At 46.8% G+C, this 17,491-nt stretch overlaps 1 protein-coding gene across 1 annotated transcript in view; it reads right to left on the reverse strand.

The window, feature by feature from the left end:
- MRAP2 (melanocortin 2 receptor accessory protein 2) overlaps positions 1-17,491 on the reverse strand; it is a 97,518-nt gene that overhangs the window by 57,744 nt on the left and 22,283 nt on the right. Inside the window, exon 3 of the mRNA XM_075594819.1 lies at positions 1,408-1,507. Within this exon, the coding sequence (XP_075450934.1) occupies positions 1,408-1,507 (100 nt within the window). The remainder of the gene's footprint in view (positions 1-1,407; positions 1,508-17,491) is intronic.

Below are 17,491 nucleotides of genomic sequence, written 5' to 3' on the forward strand. Positions count from 1 at the left end.
ACACACACACACACACACACACACACTCTCTCTTTAAGGGAGCTGGCTCTGATTTTCCTCTCTTTGCCTGGCCACCGGAAGCTGAAGGAAGAAGCAGGGAGAGGAGAGAGAGGAGAGAGCTGCCAACTGCTGCTGATGCCGGGTCAGTCCTGCGTGGTGGTGCCGAGTCTGGGACAGCTGGGAGAGTTATCCCAGTTCTCCCCCTCTGGCAGCCGCGGAACCTCTGAGGGGTGCAATGTTTGTCTTCTTTTTTTTTTTTTACTGCGATCTGCATATAACGCGATCAGATTATTTGGACCCCAAGCACCGTGCTATAACGGGGTTCAGCTGGATATAGATAGATATATATAGAGGTTAGCCAAGCTTAATAATAAAAAATGAATAGACGATACCCTTCTGTGGCTAACTAAATGCTTTTATTTGTGCGAGCTTTTTCGAGATACACTGATCTCTTCTGCCGACAGTGTTCCTATCCCTCCCCCCTGTGCGGTAACCTAAAGCTGTAAGTTACGTTGGTTGTCCTATGTTTCAATACATTTCTTTTTTTCATCTGGAGTGTGCTGCAGACCCTTTCTTGGTTATATATTTACTGGACTGGTTTGGCGTTCCCTGTCCCTCTGCGTGCACCTCAATTACTGTTAAGTATACTTTCTCTTATTTTTTATATAGTCTGCTGTATTTGAGTACACCCAACATTTTTGAATCATATATATATGTATATGTATATATGTATATATATATATAGATATATCTGTATATATATATAGATATGTATCAAATAAAAAGATCACTTGTGAGCACATTCACATGTCTTACGCAGGTCTGCAACATTGCCTTTCACCATTATCCCCAGCATACAGTGCTTCCACTGCAGCAAGGGATTCTGGGAAATGTCATGCAAATGAGCACACGTGTCACCTTTTGTCTGAAAAAACTTTGTCCGATGGAGCCCATATAAGCTAATGCTCACTGTTGACACAGCTTTAAAGCACAGCATGGGAATCAGATGCAAAGCCAGAGAAACCATTCACAGACATGTTTCAACCTTAATGCATTTGTCGAGCCTTGTATAAATTTATGTATGTATGTATGTATGTATGTATTTGACATTTTATTTCCTATTTTTAATTTATTATTGTATTTTTATTTGAATTAGCAATTGTCTTAACCATAGGTTTATACATATATAACTTGTATCAGTTCAGGGATTTGTATCTCTAATGAAGCCATAACAAACACATTTCGTTTTTTTTTTTTTTTTTTTTTTAGCAGATCTGATAACTTTGTAAATAGGTATAAAGCAAAACTGTGCAAATTAATTTGTCTTTGTAAAATGCAATGTTATCATTAAACTCCAATAAGTTAGAATATTCATGAATGTTTTAGGTATTTTAATATAACACTTACTCTTGGTGAGGTGCTCCTGTTTTGGTCAACAAGGTCAAAACAAAAAACATAAAAATGACGAATACTGCCAGTCCAACCCAGAATCCAATCACAATTGAATCTGCAGGACAATAAAACACAATGATTAATTTGTATCCTGAACAAAGAGATTTTGATGACATTACTAATGAAACTTGAACAGTTTTAATTTGTTCTATTCAAAATAGGCAAAATGACAGCAATTGTATATCAGAATATAATTTCAGAATCAAATCTCTACAATCCTTGTATAATTCTGTTTTGTAGTATTACACCTGGTTACACATGAGAAAACGCCACAGATCTGTAATTACACTTCTGTACACACCCAGAATCGATGTTCAATTAATGACAAATAAATAATTCCTTATAACGCTCTTATAGTAATACACATTATGATTGTTAAATGTTCTCAGAAATACCCTTACTCTGTGAGACCCCAGGGAAAATGCAGGGCCGAGCAGAACAGCAGAGAAACTCTGGTTAATCTCTTCAAAATGGCCACGGTCCGGAATGTTCTCATTTCTCAATGGCCGGGAGGGGGAGGGGGTGGGAGCGATAGATTGAATACAGTATGTTAAATAAAAACGAGATGTATTGGATTTATACCTTGAGCCCTCTTGGAATTAATATCGAATGGGAACTCAAACATTTCCTGACAGATTGGGGGTTATAATTCAGAGTGTTCGAGGGAAGATCTCTTTCCTTTTTATACTTCATTATTATTATTATGTATCTATTAGATTTTTCTATGTACTTTTGTTCAATGTCATATTTATTAGATATGCCTCATTCCTTCTTATATGAGTATCTCTTTGATAGTACTCCCTCCAAACTTTTTCTGACTTAAACTAGTCTATTTCCCTATGTGTATTATGGCTCTATATACAGAGAGAGTTATAGATTATTTAATTTTACTCATTATTATTAGATTTTTTACTCATCATTTTTCAATTTCTATTATGATTCTTTATATTGAAATAGGTTTATTTACAGTTCATATTTATTTACATCTGTTTTTTCATGTGGGTGTTTATCTATGTGTTATGTTAGGTTTAATATATATTGTTCTTCCTTATAAAAGGGTTAACAACAATATGCTTTTTCATTTTATGCTATTATTATACACATTCACAATTATTAGATTCTCTGGCATCTTGGGTTATTTTATTTGTTTTTATTCTAGGTTATTATAGGATTGTGTTTGATAATATTTTTTATTTATTATTATAATTAGTACACTCCGTTATTTTATTCTATGTAATTTTTTTTAAATATATTTTTTCAATCATGATTTTGCTTGCTTGTTCACATTGGTTTTATTTATAGAATTGCGTTCACACAATGTTGCTATTTAGGGATTTGTGGTCACATTATATACACTGTTTTTAACCACACTTGTTAGTTTTACATTTAATGTGTATATGTTTCTATTTAGTCTCCACGAATCTTTATCTATACAATCTCCTTTTTTTCTCCATGAATATGGAGTAGATGATTAATTAATCTCCTTACACACTGGTAGTTCGATGGTTCTATCAGAGACCGGAGGTGGATATTTAAAGATCAGCTGGAGTATAGCCAGTTACTCTTTGACAAAGTACCCAGCCAGGTACGAAATGCGTCAGAGTTTTAAGGGAGGCAAGAGATAGATGCACCCGCTCTACCTAATGTGACCAGGCGGTCATAGAAACAGGCCGGTGCAATAGGGCAAAGGAGATATATATCAAACACAGAGAAGAACACTGTATGAAGTAAAGACACTAACATACAGATAAGGCCCTATATATAATGCACTCAAGGTCTGTGGGAGAGAGTGCCCTACTGAGTGAATAGTTGCAGTACAAAAGAGATAGTCTTGACCAAGTAGTAAGGTAAATTATTATTTATTAAAATATTTTTATTAGGAATAAACTACTAAAATATAATTAAACCAGTCTAATGTTGGGAGTGTAGGAACTGAAAATGAAAGTATTCCGTGCTGATGCCCCGTAGGGGTCTATAAATAGCAAGATATACTAAATATGTAACACCTGCACAATGATAACCGTGCAAGTAAGGAGTCCAAGTAAGACTACAAAAATAAAGCACAATGAAAAACCAGAAGCACAGGTGCCCAATGCCTTTTGTAACGTGGCAAAAAGGGCTGCTTCTGATAGGTCATGATGTCACTGGCTAGCCTATAAATCGTAGCACTCACAAAAACACTGGTGTGTTGGTCAATAGAGGGACCTCTTATTTCACTTCCATCCCTGTGCGTAGTGACTGGCGCTCAGGGATAGTATATGCGAGGCTCTCCACTGCCAATTTAGCGAATTCAGCTACTCCACTTACGTGTTTGTCCACTTATTACTGTGGCAAATACTGCAAGTGTGCACCTGTGTGTCTTCAATCAGTGTGCGGGCTCACATTCACCTCACACCGTTATTTACCACACTGCATTGTTGCCCTCAATTGTTATTACTTCTACAGTATTACATATTTCTGAGAGGCATTACATGCTAGTTGATATCTATTGACCAACACACCAGTGTTTTTGTGAGGAGCTACAGCTGAGGAGAGCCGGGAGCAACGAGAGTTCTGGCTGCTGGGCCACCGGACCTTGGACACTTTTTCTGGCTCTCCCCTCCGGTCCGTGGCCCTGTAGCCATTAACAGTATTTTATTAACAAAACTACACATATAAAATTATTCTCACATGAACTAACATCCATAAAGATCTTACTTAAAGGGATAGCAAAATAATCCCAGACTGTTTTATATTCATTACACCAGGCATTATTTCTACATTTTACAGAAAGTCTATAGATTCTTCTGTACCATTCCATCAACAACAAAAAAATGTTGTTGGTTGCCATGTGTCTGGAATTCATCATGTACTTGTTGAGAACAGCAGTTATAGAAATAGCCAACTGTGATGCAAGAGCATTGTCACCACATGGTTACAGAGTTTTCAAGGTTAGCTCTGAGCCTGTTTATTCGGTAAATTGTGCATTCATTATATTTGTTAGTAATTATTGTAGCCTATTTGAATTTAATCAAATCCAGCTGCAAACTAACAATCAAAAGCAACATTATTTACATAAGTACATAAGTATAAATCTAGCCATAAAACAATGACACAATTTGAGTACTTTCAGCTCCCTCGGCCATTGAAATTTATTCTATACTGTATATTACTTTCCTATGTCAACAATGCTACCATGTCCTGGCTGTTCTTGTACCATTTATGGGTTGTTAACATTATTCTCCTCTGACCCTGCTGTAAACTATTTGAAATGTCTTTGTCCCCTTTATGTTTGATAAATGGATATATTTTTAAGTTCCAAGAAGGATATATCCAAGTGTAAAATAGATTACCCTTAGGCTGAGGACCCGCTGCGGTCGGCGGCACCCGCGGCTGCATGCGGGCCACCAGCCCCTTACCTGCACTCTTGTGGTCCCCGCTGCCTCCTCCCTCCATGGCCGACTACGTGTTTTGACACGTCAGCCGCCGGAGCTACAAGCATTTGAATGTGTCATATGCCTTTCCAGTACAAAACCGAGTACTTAGGCTCAGGCCCCGCTGCACGCGCCCGCACGCCGCCTTGCTTGCCGGCGGCGCGTGCAAGTCACTGCACCACGATCTGCAGTTAACATTTTTCGGTGCGGGGGCGTGGCCATGATGTGGGAGGGGGGGGCCATCACACAAACACAAAAATATATGCTCCCATTGGTTAACACTACCTGTCTTCAGATTGGCTGCTGGGATCCAATCTGTGATTGGTTCCGTTGCGTACCATGTGTAGCGTCACCGCTCCGGATTAAGAACTAGATACTTAACCATACTGAGGTAAGTATCTTGGGAAGCAGGGGGTCGCAGGAGCTGAAATGGATGGGGTTCAGCCCCGGAGACCCCCTGCTTCCATCCTATTGAAAAAAATGCATAGCTTGGCCTGTATGACTTTATTGCTTAAGAGCAATAAAGTCATACAAATTATTAGGGACTTCTAGGAGAGCTTATTCTGCCCTGTTAAAAGAAACACAAGTTACAAATTTGGACGGTCTAGGGCAGGGGTGGGGAACGTCCGGCCCGCGGCCTGTTTAAGGCCCGCGAAGTCATTTGGTCCGGCCCCCGGGAAGCAAGCCTGCAAGAATGGTTTAAAAAAAAAAAAAAAACCCTCTCCTGATTGGCTGCCCGGGCTGTCACTCTGCCAAGATTTTTTTTTTGGCCCGTCTCTTCCTACAGCACTGCTCCCCTCCCTTCTCTCCTCCAGTAATGCCGGGCTCCGCCCCTCTGTCCCTCCCTTTAGGCTCCGCGGGCCTACCAGTCTCTCAGCTGCACTGGCCATGCTGCTCCAGCAGCCCATCAATGGGCCCCAGGTAACCCACATGCCCTCTTATACCTCCTCCCAGGCACCTTACCCACTCCAAGGGGGGAGAGGCCTTATTGTTGTGTGTGTTTGCAGAGGTGGGCTTATTGTGTGTGTCACTGTGTGTGTGTGTGTGTGTGTGTGTGTGTGTGTCTGGCACTGTCACTGTGTTTCTGGCACTGTGTGTCTCTGTCTGTCTGTGTGTGTGTCACTGTCACTGTGTGTGTGTGTGTGTGTGTGTCACTGTCTCTGTGTGTGTGTGTGTGTGTGTGTGTGTGTCACTGTCTCTGTGTGTGTCACTGTCTCTGTTTGTGTCACTGTCTCTGTGTGTGTCTCACTGTCTCTCTCTGTGTGTCTCACTGTCTCTCTGTGTGTCTCACTGTCTCTCTGTGTGTCTCACTGTCTCTCTGTGTGTCTCACTGTCTCTCTCTGTGTCTCTCTCTGTGTGTCTCACTGTCTCTCTCTGTGTCTCACTGTCTCTGTGAGTGCGTGTGTGTGTGTGTGTGTGTGTGTGTCACTGTCACTGTGTGTCACTGTCACTGTGTGTGTGTGTGTCTCATTGTCTGTGTGTGTGTGTCTCTGTGACACGGTCACTGTGTTTGTGTGTCACTGTCTGTGTGTGGCAGCAGCCGCCTGAGGTGATTAAGGACCTGAGTATCACCAGGGTGGCGCGGGTAAGCAGCGCTCCGGGGGGGAGAGGGTATAAGAGGAATGGGGGATGGGTGGGGGGAGGGGGTATAAGAGGCTTGGGGGATAGAAGAACGAGTCTGCGGTGGGAGAGACACCTCACTACCGCCTCTCCCCCTCCTCCTCACACCGGGCAGCAGTTGTGGAGGGTACCTTCTCCGATCCCCCCCTGCTCCGCCCTCGTGCACTTACACGGCCCTCCTCCCCACACCGGGTAGCAGTTGCGGAGGAGGGCACCTGCTCCGATCCCCCCTGCTCAGATTCCCCCCCCCCCTTGCTCACTTACACGGTCCTCCTCCCCACACTGAGCAGCAGTTGCGGAGGGCACCTGCTCCGATCCACCCCCCCCCCGATCAGATTTCCCTTCACCTGTGTGTGTCTGAGAGAGAGAGAGTGTGTGTGTGTCAGTGTGTGCGTGTCTGAATGTGTGTGTGTGTGTGTGTCTGAGAGTGTGTATGTCAGTGTGTGTGTTTCTGAGAGAGAGAGTGTGTGTCTGAGAGAGAGTGTGTGTCAGAGAGAGAGTGTGTGTGTCAGAGAGAGAGTGTGTGTGTCTGAGAGAGAGAGTGTGTGTCTGAGAGAGAGTGTGTGTCAGAGAGAGAGTGTGTGTGTCAGAGAGAGAGTGTGTGTGTCTGAGAGAGAGTGTGTGTGTCTGAGAGAGAGTGTGTGAGAGAGAGTGTGTCTGAGAGAGAGAGTGTGTCTGAGAGAGAGAGTGTGTCTGAGAGAGAGAGAGTGTGTCTGAGAGAGAGAGAGTGTGTCTGAGAGAGAGAGTGTGTGTTTGAGAGAGAGAGAGAGTGTGTCTGAGAGAGTGTGTCTGAGAGAGAGAGTGTGTCTGAGAGAGAGAGTGTGTCTGAGAGAGAGAGTGTGTCTGAGAGAGAGAGTGTGTCTGAGAGAGAGAGTGTGTCTGAGAGAGAGAGAGAGAGTGTGTCTGAGAGAGTGTGTGTGTCTGAGAGAGTGTGTGTGTCTGAGTGTGTGTCTGAGAGAGAGAGTGTGTCTGAGAGTGTGTGTGTCTGAGAGTGTGTGTCTGAGAGAGAGAGTGTGTCTGAGAGAGAGTGTGTCTGAGAGAGAGTGTGTCTGAGAGAGAGTGTGTGTCTGAGAGAGAGAGTGTGTCTGAGAGAGAGAGTGTGTCTGAGAGAGAGAGTGTGTCTGAGAGAGAGAGTGTGTCTGAGAGAGAGAGTGTGTCAGAGAGAGAGAGAGTGTGTCTGAGAGAGAGAGTGTGTCTGAGAGAGAGAGAGTGTGTCTGAGAGAGAGAGAGAGTGTGTCTGAGAGAGAGTGTGTCTGAGAGAGAGAGAGTGTGTCTGAGAGAGAGAGAGAGTGTGTCTGAGAGAGAGAGTGTGTGTCTGAGAGAGAGAGTGTGTCTGAGAGAGAGAGAGAGTGTGTCTGAGAGAGAGAGTGTGTCTGAGAGAGAGAGAGTGTGTCTGAGAGAGAGAGTGTGTCTGAGAGAGAGTGTGTCTGAGAGAGAGAGAGTGTGTCTGAGAGAGAGAGAGTGTGTCTGAGAGAGAGAGTGTGTCTGAGAGAGAGAGTGTGTCTGAGAGAGAGAGTGTGTCTGAGAGAGAGAGAGTGTGTCTGAGAGAGAGAGAGTGTGTCTGAGAGAGAGAGAGTGTGTCTGAGAGTGTGTCTGAGAGAGAGAGAGTGTGTCTGAGAGAGAGAGTGTGTCTGAGAGAGAGTGTGTGTCTGAGAGAGAGAGTGTGTCTGAGAGAGAGAGTGTGTCAGAGAGAGAGAGAGTGTGTCTGAGAGAGAGAGTGTGTCTGAGAGAGAGAGAGTGTGTCTGAGAGAGAGAGAGAGTGTGTCTGAGAGAGAGTGTGTCAGAGAGAGAGAGTGTGTCTGAGAGAGAGAGAGAGTGTGTCTGAGAGAGAGAGTGTGTGTCTGAGAGAGAGAGTGTGTCTGAGAGAGAGAGAGAGTGTGTCTGAGAGAGAGAGAGTGTGTCTGAGAGAGAGAGTGTGTCTGAGAGAGAGTGTGTCTGAGAGAGAGAGAGTGTGTCTGAGAGAGAGAGTGTGTCTGAGAGAGAGTGTGTCTGAGAGAGAGAGTGTGTCTGAGAGAGAGAGAGTGTGTCTGAGAGAGAGAGAGTGTGTCTGAGAGAGAGAGAGTGTGTCTGAGAGTGTGTCTGAGAGAGAGAGAGTGTGTCTGAGAGAGAGAGTGTGTCTGAGAGAGAGTGTGTGTCTGAGAGAGAGAGTGTGTCTGAGAGAGAGAGTGTGTCTGAGAGAGAGAGTGTGTCTGAGAGAGAGAGTGTGTCTGAGAGAGAGAGAGTGTGTCTGAGACAGAGAGAGAGTGTGTCTGAGAGAGAGTGTGTCTGAGAGAGAGAGAGTGTGTCTGAGAGAGAGAGAGAGTGTGTCTGAGAGAGAGAGTGTGTGTCTGAGAGAGAGAGAGTGTGTCTGAGAGAGAGAGAGTGTGTCTGAGAGAGAGAGAGTGTGTCTGAGAGAGAGAGTGTGTCTGAGAGAGAGTGTGTCTGAGAGAGAGAGTGTGTGTCTGAGAGAGAGAGTGTGTCTGAGAGAGAGAGTGTGTCTGAGAGAGAGTGTGTGTCTGAGAGAGTGTGTGTCTGAGAGAGAGAGAGTGTGTCTGAGAGAGAGAGAGTGTGTCTGAGAGAGAGAGTGTGTCGAGAGTGTGTCTGAGAGAGAGAGAGTGTGTCTGAGAGAGAGAGTGTGTCTGAGAGAGAGAGTGTGTCTGAGAGAGAGAGTGTGTCTGAGAGAGAGAGTGTGTCTGAGAGAGAGAGTGTGTCTGAGAGAGAGAGTGTGTCTGAGAGAGAGAGTGTGTCTGAGAGAGTGTGTGTCTGAGAGAGAGAGAGTGTGTCTGAGAGAGAGTGTGTGTCTGAGAGAGAGAGAGTGTGTCGAGAGAGAGAGAGTGTGTCTGAGAGAGAGAGAGTGTGTCTGAGAGAGAGAGTGTGTCTGAGAGAGAGAGAGTGTGTCTGAGAGAGAGAGTGTGTCTGAGAGAGAGTGTGTCTGAGAGAGAGAGAGTGTGTCTGAGAGAGAGAGTGTGTGTCTGAGAGAGAGTGTGTCTGAGAGAGAGAGTGTGTCTGAGAGAGAGAGAGTGTGTCTGAGAGAGAGAGTGTGTCTGAGAGAGAGTGTGTCTGAGAGAGAGAGTGTGTCTGAGAGAGAGAGAGAGTGTCTGAGAGAGAGAGAGAGAGAGAGAGTGTGTCTGAGAGAGAAGAGAGTGTGTCTGAGAGAGAGAGAGTGTGTCTGAGAGAGAGTGTGTCTGAGAGAGAGTGTGTCTGAGAGAGAGAGTGTGTCTGAGAGAGAGAGTGTGTCTGAGAGAGAGAGTGTGTCTGAGAGAGAGAGTGTGTCTGAGAGAGAGAGTGTGTCTGAGAGAGAGAGTGTGTCTGAGAGAGAGAGAGTGTCTGAGAGAGAGAGTGTGTCTGAGAGACAGTGTGTCTGAGAGAGAGAGTGTGTCTGAGAGAGAGAGTGTGTCTGAGAGAGAGAGTGTGTCTGAGAGAGAGAGTGTGTCTGAGAGAGAGAGTGTGTCTGAGAGAGAGAGTGTGTCTGAGAGAGAGAGTGTGTCTGAGAGAGAGAGTGTGTCTGAGAGAGAGAGTGTGTCTGAGAGAGAGAGTGTGTCTGAGAGAGAGTGTGTCTGAGAGAGAGAGTGTGTCTGAGAGAGAGAGTGTGTCAGAGAGAGAGAGAGTGTGTCTGAGAGAGAGAGAGTGTGTCTGAGAGAGAGAGAGAGAGTGTCTGAGAGAGAGAGAGAGTGTCTGAGAGAGAGAGAGAGAGTGTGTCAGAGAGAGAGAGAGTGTGTCTGAGAGAGAGAGAGAGTGTGTCTGAGAGAGAGAGAGAGTGTGTCTGAGAGAGAGAGAGAGAGTGTGTCTGAGAGAGAGAATGTGTCTGAGAGAGAGAGTGTGTCTGAGAGAGAGAGTGTGTCTGAGAGAGAGAGTGTGTCTGAGAGAGAGAGTGTGTCTGAGAGAGAGAGAGAGTGTGTCTGAGAGAGAGAGAGTGTGTCTGAGAGAGAGAGAGTGTGTCTGAGAGAGAGAGAGTGTGTCTGAGAGAGAGAGTGTGTCTGAGAGAGAGAGAGTGTGTCTGAGAGAGAGAGAGTGTGTCTGAGAGAGAGAGAGTGTGTCTGAGAGAGAGAGAGTGTGTCTGAGAGAGAGAGAGTGTGTCTGAGAGAGAGAGTGTGTCTGAGAGAGAGAGAGTGTGTCTGAGAGAGAGAGAGTGTGTCTGAGAGAGAGAGAGTGTGTCAGAGAGAGAGAGAGAGAGAGAGAGAGAGTGTGTCTGAGAGAGAGAGAGAGTGTCTGAGAGAGAGAGAGAGTGTCTGAGAGAGAGAGTGTCTGAGAGAGAGAGTGTCTGAGAGAGAGAGTGTGTGTCTGAGAGAGAGAGAGAGAGTGTGTGTCTGAGAGAGAGAGAGAGAGTGTGTGTCTGAGAGAGAGAGAGAGAGAGAGAGAGAGTGTGTCTGAGAGAGAGAGAGAGTGTCTGAGAGAGAGAGAGAGAGTGTGTCTGAGAGAGAGAGAGTGTGTCAGAGAGAGAGAGTGTGTCTGAGAGAGAGAGAGTGTGTCTGAGAGAGAGAGTGTGTCTGAGAGAGAGAGTGTGTCTGAGAGAGAGAGTGTGTCTGAGAGAGAGAGAGTGTGTCTGAGAGGAGAGAGTGTGTCTGAGAGAGAGAGAGTGTGTCTGAGAGAGAGAGAGTGTGTCTGAGAGAGAGAGAGAGAGAGTGTGTCTGAGAGAGAGAGAGAGAGAGTGTGTCTGAGAGAGAGAGAGTGTCTGAGAGAGAGAGTGTGTCTGAGAGAGAGAGAGAGTGTGTCTGAGAGAGAGAGAGTGTGTCTGAGAGAGAGAGAGAGTGTGTCTGAGAGAGAGAGAGAGTGTGTCTGAGAGAGAGAGTGTATCTGAGAGAGAGAGAGAGAGAGAGTGTGTCTGAGAGAGAGAGAGAGAGTGTGTCTGAGAGAGAGAGAGTGTCTGAGAGAGAGAGAGTGTGTCTGAGAGAGAGAGAGAGTGTGTCTGAGAGAGAGAGAGTGTGTCTGAGAGAGAGTGTGTCTGAGAGAGAGAGAGTGTGTCTGAGAGAGAGAGAGAGTGTGTCTGAGAGAGAGAGTGTATCTGAGAGAGAGAGAGAGAGAGAGAGAGTGTGTCTGAGAGAGAGAGAGTGTGTCTGAGAGAGAGAGAGTGTGTCTGAGAGAGAGAGAGTGTGTCTGAGAGAGAGAGAGAGAGTGTGTCTGAGAGAGAGAGAGTGTGAGAGAGAGAGTGTGTCTGAGAGAGAGAGAGTGTGAGAGAGAGAGTGTGTCTGAGAGAGAGAGTGTGTCTGAGAGAGAGAGTGTGTCTGAGAGAGAGAGAGAGAGAGAGAGTGTGTCTGAGAGAGAGAGAGTGTGTCTGAGAGAGAGAGAGTGTGTCTGAGAGAGAGAGAGTGTGTCTGAGAGAGAGAGAGAGTGTGTCTGAGAGAGAGAGTGTGTCTGAGAGAGAGAGTGTGTCAGAGAGAGAGAGTGTGTCAGAGAGAGAGAGTGTGTCAGAGAGAGAGAGTGTGTCAGAGAGAGAGAGTGTGTCTGAGAGAGAGAGTGTGTCTGAGAGAGAGAGTGTGTGTCTGAGAGAGAGAGTGTGTCTGAGAGAGAGTGTGTCAGAGAGAGAGAGTGTGTCTGAGAGAGAGAGAGTGTGTCTGAGAGAGAGAGAGAGAGAGAGAGAGAGTGTGTCTGAGAGAGAGAGAGTGTGTCTGAGAGAGAGAGAGAGTGTGTCTGAGAGAGAGAGAGTGTGTCTGAGAGAGAGAGTGTGTCTGAGAGAGAGAGAGTGTGTCTGAGAGAGAGAGAGAGAGTGTGTCTGAGAGAGAGAGAGTGTGTCTGAGAGAGAGAGTGTGTCTGAGAGAGAGAGAGTGTGTCTGAGAGAGAGAGAGTGTGTCTGAGAGAGAGAGAGTGTGTCTGAGAGAGAGAGAGAGTGTGTCTGAGAGAGAGAGAGAGTGTGTCTGAGAGAGAGAGAGTGTGTCTGAGAGAGAGAGTGTGTGTCTGAGAGAGAGAGTGTGTCTGAGAGAGAGAGAGTGTGTCTGAGAGAGAGAGTGTGTCTGAGAGAGAGAGAGTGTTTCTGAGAGAGAGAGAGTGTGTCTGAGAGAGAGAGAGTGTGTCTGAGAGAGAGAGAGTGTGTCTGAGAGAGAGAGAGTGTGTCTGAGAGAGAGAGTGTGTCTGAGAGAGAGAGTGTGTGTCTGAGAGAGAGTGTGTGTCTGAGAGAGAGTGTGTCTGAGAGAGAGAGAGTGTGTCTGAGAGAGAGAGTGTGTCTGAGAGAGAGAGTGTGTCTGAGAGAGAGAGTGTGTCTGAGAGAGAGTGTGTCTGAGAGAGAGAGTGTGTCTGAGAGAGAGAGTGTGTCTGAGAGAGAGTGTGTCTGAGAGAGAGAGTGTGTCTGAGAGAGAGAGTGTGTCTGAGAGAGAGAGTGTGTCTGAGAGAGAGTGTGTCTGAGAGAGAGAGTGTGTCTGAGAGAGAGAGAGAGTGTGTCTGAGAGAGTGTGTGTGTCTGAGAGAGTGTGTGTGTCTGAGAGAGTGTGTGTGTCTGAGAGAGTGTGTGTCTGAGAGAGAGTGTGTCTGAGAGAGAGAGTGTGTGTCTGAGAGAGGGAGTGTGTCTGAGAGAGGAGTGTGTCTGAGAGAGAGAGTGTGTCTGAGAGAGAGAGTGTGTCTGAGAGAGAGAGAGTGTGTCTGAGAGAGAGAGAGTGTGTCTGAGAGAGAGAGAGTGTGTCTGAGAGAGAGAGAGTGTGTCTGAGAGAGAGAGAGTGTGTCTGAGAGAGAGAGAGTGTGTCTGAGAGAGAGAGAGTGTGTCTGAGAGAGAGTGTCTGAGAGAGAGTGTGTCTGAGAGAGAGTGTGTCTGAGAGAGAGAGAGAGTGTGTCTGAGAGAGAGAGAGTGTGTCTGAGAGAGAGAGTGTGTCTGAGAGAGAGAGAGTGTGTCTGAGATTGAGAGAGTGTGTCTGAGAGAGAGAGAGTGTGTCTGAGAGAGAGAGAGTGTCTGAGAGAGAAAGAGAGTGTGTCTGAGAGAGAGAGAGAGTGTCTGAGAGAGAGAGAGAGAGAGAGAGAGAGTGTGTCTGAGAGAGAGAGAGAGTGTGTCTGAGAGAGAGAGAGAGTGTGTCTGAGAGAGAGAGAGAGTGTGTCTGAGAGAGAGAGAGAGTGTGTCTGAGAGAGAGAGAGTGTGTCTGAGAGAGAGAGTGTGTCTGAGAGAGAGAGTGTGTCTGAGAGAGAGAGTGTGTCTGAGAGAGAGAGTGTGTCTGAGAGAGAGAGTGTGTCTGAGAGAGAGAGTGTGTCTGAGAGAGAGAGTGTGTCTGAGAGAGAGAGAGTGTGTCTGAGAGAGAGAGAGAGTGTGTCTGAGAGAGAGAGAGTGTGTCTGAGAGAGAGAGAGAGTGTGTCTGAGAGAGAGAGAGAGTGTGTCTGAGAGAGAGAGTGTGTCTGAGAGAGAGAGTGTGTCTGAGAGAGAGAGTGTGTCTGAGAGAGAGAGTGTGTCTGAGAGAGAGAGTGTGTCTGAGAGAGAGAGTGTGTCTGAGAGAGAGAGTGTGTCTGAGAGAGAGTGTGTCTGAGAGAGAGAGTGTGTCTGAGAGAGAGAGAGAGTGTGTCTGAGAGAGAGAGAGAGTGTGTCTGAGAGAGAGAGAGAGTGTCTGAGAGAGAGAGTGTGTCTGAGAGAGAGAGTGTGTCTGAGAGAGAGAGTGTGTCTGAGAGAGAGAGAGAGTGTGTCTGAGAGAGAGAGAGAGAGTGTGTCTGAGAGAGAGAGTGTGTCTGAGAGAGAGAGTGTGTCTGAGAGAGAGAGTGTGTCTGAGAGAGAGAGTGTGTCTGAGAGAGAGAGTGTGTCTGAGAGAGAGAGTGTGTCTGAGAGAGAGTGTGTCTGAGAGAGAGAGTGTGTCTGAGAGAGAGAGAGTGTGTCTGAGAGAGAGAGTGTGTCTGAGAGAGAGTGTGTCTGAGAGAGAGAGTGTGTCTGAGAGAGAGAGAGAGTGTGTCTGAGAGAGAGAGTGTGTCTGAGAGAGAGAGTGTGTCTGAGAGAGAGAGTGTGTCTGAGAGAGAGAGTGTGTCTGAGAGAGAGAGTGTGTCTGAGAGAGAGAGTGTGTCTGAGAGAGAGAGTGTGTCTGAGAGAGAGAGAGTGTGTCTGAGAGAGAGAGTGTGTGTCAGAGAGAGAGAGTGTGTGTCTGAGAGAGAGAGTGTGTCTGAGAGAGAGTGTGTCTGAGAGAGAGTGTGTCTGAGAGAGAGTGTGTCTGAGAGAGAGTGTGTCTGAGAGAGAGTGTGTCTGAGAGAGAGTGTGTCTGAGAGAGAGAGTGTGTCTGAGAGAGAGAGTGTGTCTGAGAGAGAGAGTGTGTCTGAGAGAGAGAGTGTGTCTGAGAGAGAGAGTGTGTCTGAGAGAGAGAGTGTGTCTGAGAGAGAGAGTGTGTCTGAGAGAGAGAGTGTGTCTGAGAGAGAGAGTGTGTCTGAGAGAGAGAGTGTGTCTGAGAGAGAGAGTGTGTCTGAGAGAGAGAGAGTGTGTCTGAGAGAGAGAGAGTGTGTCTGAGAGAGAGAGAGTGTGTCTGAGAGAGAGAGAGTGTGTCTGAGAGAGAGAGAGTGTGTCTGAGAGAGAGAGAGTGTGTCTGAGAGAGAGAGAGTGTGTCTGAGAGAGAGAGAGTGTGTCTGAGAGAGAGAGAGTGTGTCAGAGAGAGAGAGAGTGTGTCAGAGAGAGAGAGAGAGAGAGTGTCTGAGAGAGAGAGTGTGTGTCTGAGAGAGAGAGAGTGTGAGAGAGAGTGTGTCTGAGAGAGAGAGAGAGTGTGTCTGAGAGAGAGAGAGTGTGTCTGAGAGAGAGAGTGTGTGTCTGAGAGAGAGAGAGTGTGAGAGAGAGTGTGTGAGAGAGAGAGAGAGAGAGTGTGTCTGAGAGAGAGAGAGAGTGTCTGAGAGAGAGAGAGAGTGTCTGAGAGAGAGAGAGTGTGTCTGAGAGAGAGAGAGTGTGTCTGAGAGAGAGAGAGTGTGTGAGAGAGAGTGTGTCTGAGAGAGAGAGAGAGTGTGTCTGAGAGAGAGAGAGAGTGTGTCTGAGAGAGAGAGAGAGTGTGTCTGAGAGAGAGAGAGAGTGTGTCTGAGAGAGAGAGAGAGTGTGTCTGAGAGAGAGAGAGAGTGTGTCTGAGAGAGAGAGAGAGAGAGAGAGAGAGTGTCTGAGAGAGAGAGAGAGTGTCTGAGAGAGAGAGTGTGTCTGAGAGAGAGAGTGTGTCAGAGAGAGAGAGTGTGTCAGAGAGAGAGAGTGTGTCAGAGAGAGAGAGTGTGTCTGAGAGAGAGAGAGTGTGTCTGAGAGAGAGAGAGTGTGTCTGAGAGAGAGAGAGTGTGTCTGAGAGAGAGAGTGTGTCTGAGAGAGAGAGAGAGAGTGTGTGTCTGAGAGAGAGAGTGTGTCAGAGAGAGAGAGTGTGTCTGAGAGAGAGAGAGTGTGTCTGAGAGAGAGAGAGTGTGTCTGAGAGAGAGAGAGTGTGTCTGAGAGAGAGAGTGTGTCTGAGAGAGAGAGTGTCTGAGAGAGAGAGAGAGAGAGAGAGAGAGTTTGTCTGAGAGAGAGAGAGAGTGTGTCTGAGAGAGAGAGTGTGTCTGAGAGAGAGAGTGTGTCTGAGAGAGAGAGAGAGTGTGTCTGAGAGAGAGAGAGTGTGTCTGAGAGAGAGTGTGTCTGAGAGAGAGAGTGTGTCTGAGAGAGAGAGAGTGTGTCTGAGAGAGAGAGAGAGAGTGTGTGTCTGAGAGAGAGTGTGTCAGAGAGAGAGAGTGTGTCTGAGAGAGAGAGAGTGTGTCTGAGAGAGAGAGAGTGTGTCTGAGAGAGAGAGTGTGTCTGAGAGAGAGAGTGTGTCTGAGAGAGAGAGAGAGAGTGTGTCTGAGAGAGAGAGTGTGTCAGAGAGAGAGAGTGTGTCTGAGAGAGAGAGAGTGTGTCTGAGAGAGAGAGAGAGTGTGTCTGAGAGAGAGAGAGAGAGTGTGTCTGAGAGAGAGAGAGAGAGAGAGAGAGAGTGTGTCTGAGAGAGAGAGTGTGTCTGAGAGAGAGAGTGTGTCTGAGAGAGAGAGTGTGTCTGAGAGAGAGAGTGTGTCTGAGAGAGAGAGTGTGTCTGAGAGAGAGAGTGTGTCTGAGAGAGAGAGAGTGTGTCTGAGAGAGAGAGAGAGAGTGTGTGTGTCTGAGAGAGAGAGTGTGTCAGAGAGAGAGAGTGTGTCAGAGAGAGAGAGTGTGTCTGAGAGAGAGAGAGTGTGTCTGAGAGAGAGAGAGTGTGTCTGAGAGAGAGAGAGTGTGTCTGAGAGAGAGAGAGTGTGTCTGAGAGAGAGAGAGTGTGTCTGAGAGAGAGAGAGTGTGTCTGAGAGAGAGAGAGTGTGTCTGAGAGAGAGAGAGAGTGTGTCTGAGAGAGAGAGAGTGTGTCTGAGAGAGAGAGTGTGTCTGAGAGAGAGAGAGAGTGTGTCTGAGAGAGAGAGTGTGTGTCTGAGAGAGAGAGTGTGTGTCTGAGAGAGAGAGAGTGTGTCTGAGAGAGAGAGTGTGTCTGAGAGAGAGAGAGTGTGTCTGAGAGAGAGAGAGAGTGTGTGTCTGAGAGAGAGAGTGTGTCAGAGAGAGAGAGTGTGTCTGAGAGAGAGAGAGTGTGTCTGAGAGAGAGAGAGTGTGTCTGAGAGAGAGAGAGTGTGTCTGAGAGAGAGAGAGTGTGTCTGAGAGAGAGAGAGAGTGTGTCTGAGAGAGAGAGAGTGTGTCTGAGAGAGAGAGTGTGTCTGAGAGAGAGAGAGAGTGTGTCTGAGAGAGAGAGAGAGTGTCTGAGAGAGAGAGTGTGTCTGAGAGAGAGAGTGTGTCTGAGAGAGAGAGTGTGTCTGAGAGAGAGAGTGTGTCTGAGAGAGAGAGTGTGTCTGAGAGAGAGAGTGTGTCTGAGAGAGAGTGTGTCTGAGAGAGAGAGTGTGTCTGAGAGAGAGAGAGTGTGTCTGAGAGAGAGAGAGAGTGTGTCTGAGAGAGAGAGAGTGTGTCTGAGAGAGAGAGAGTGTGTCTGAGAGAGAGAGAGTGTGTCTGAGAGAGAGAGAGTGTGTCTGAGAGAGAGGAGTGTGTCTGAGAGAGAGAGTGTGTCTGAGAGAGAGAGAGTGTGTCTGAGAGAGAGAGAGTGTGTCTGAGAGAGAGAGAGTGTGTCTGAGAGAGAGAGTGTGTCTGAGAGAGAGAGAGTGTGTCTGAGAGAG

The sequence above is a fragment of the Ascaphus truei genome, chromosome 4 (genome assembly GCF_040206685.1).
Source record: "Ascaphus truei isolate aAscTru1 chromosome 4, aAscTru1.hap1, whole genome shotgun sequence".
NCBI lineage: Eukaryota > Metazoa > Chordata > Amphibia > Anura > Ascaphidae > Ascaphus > Ascaphus truei.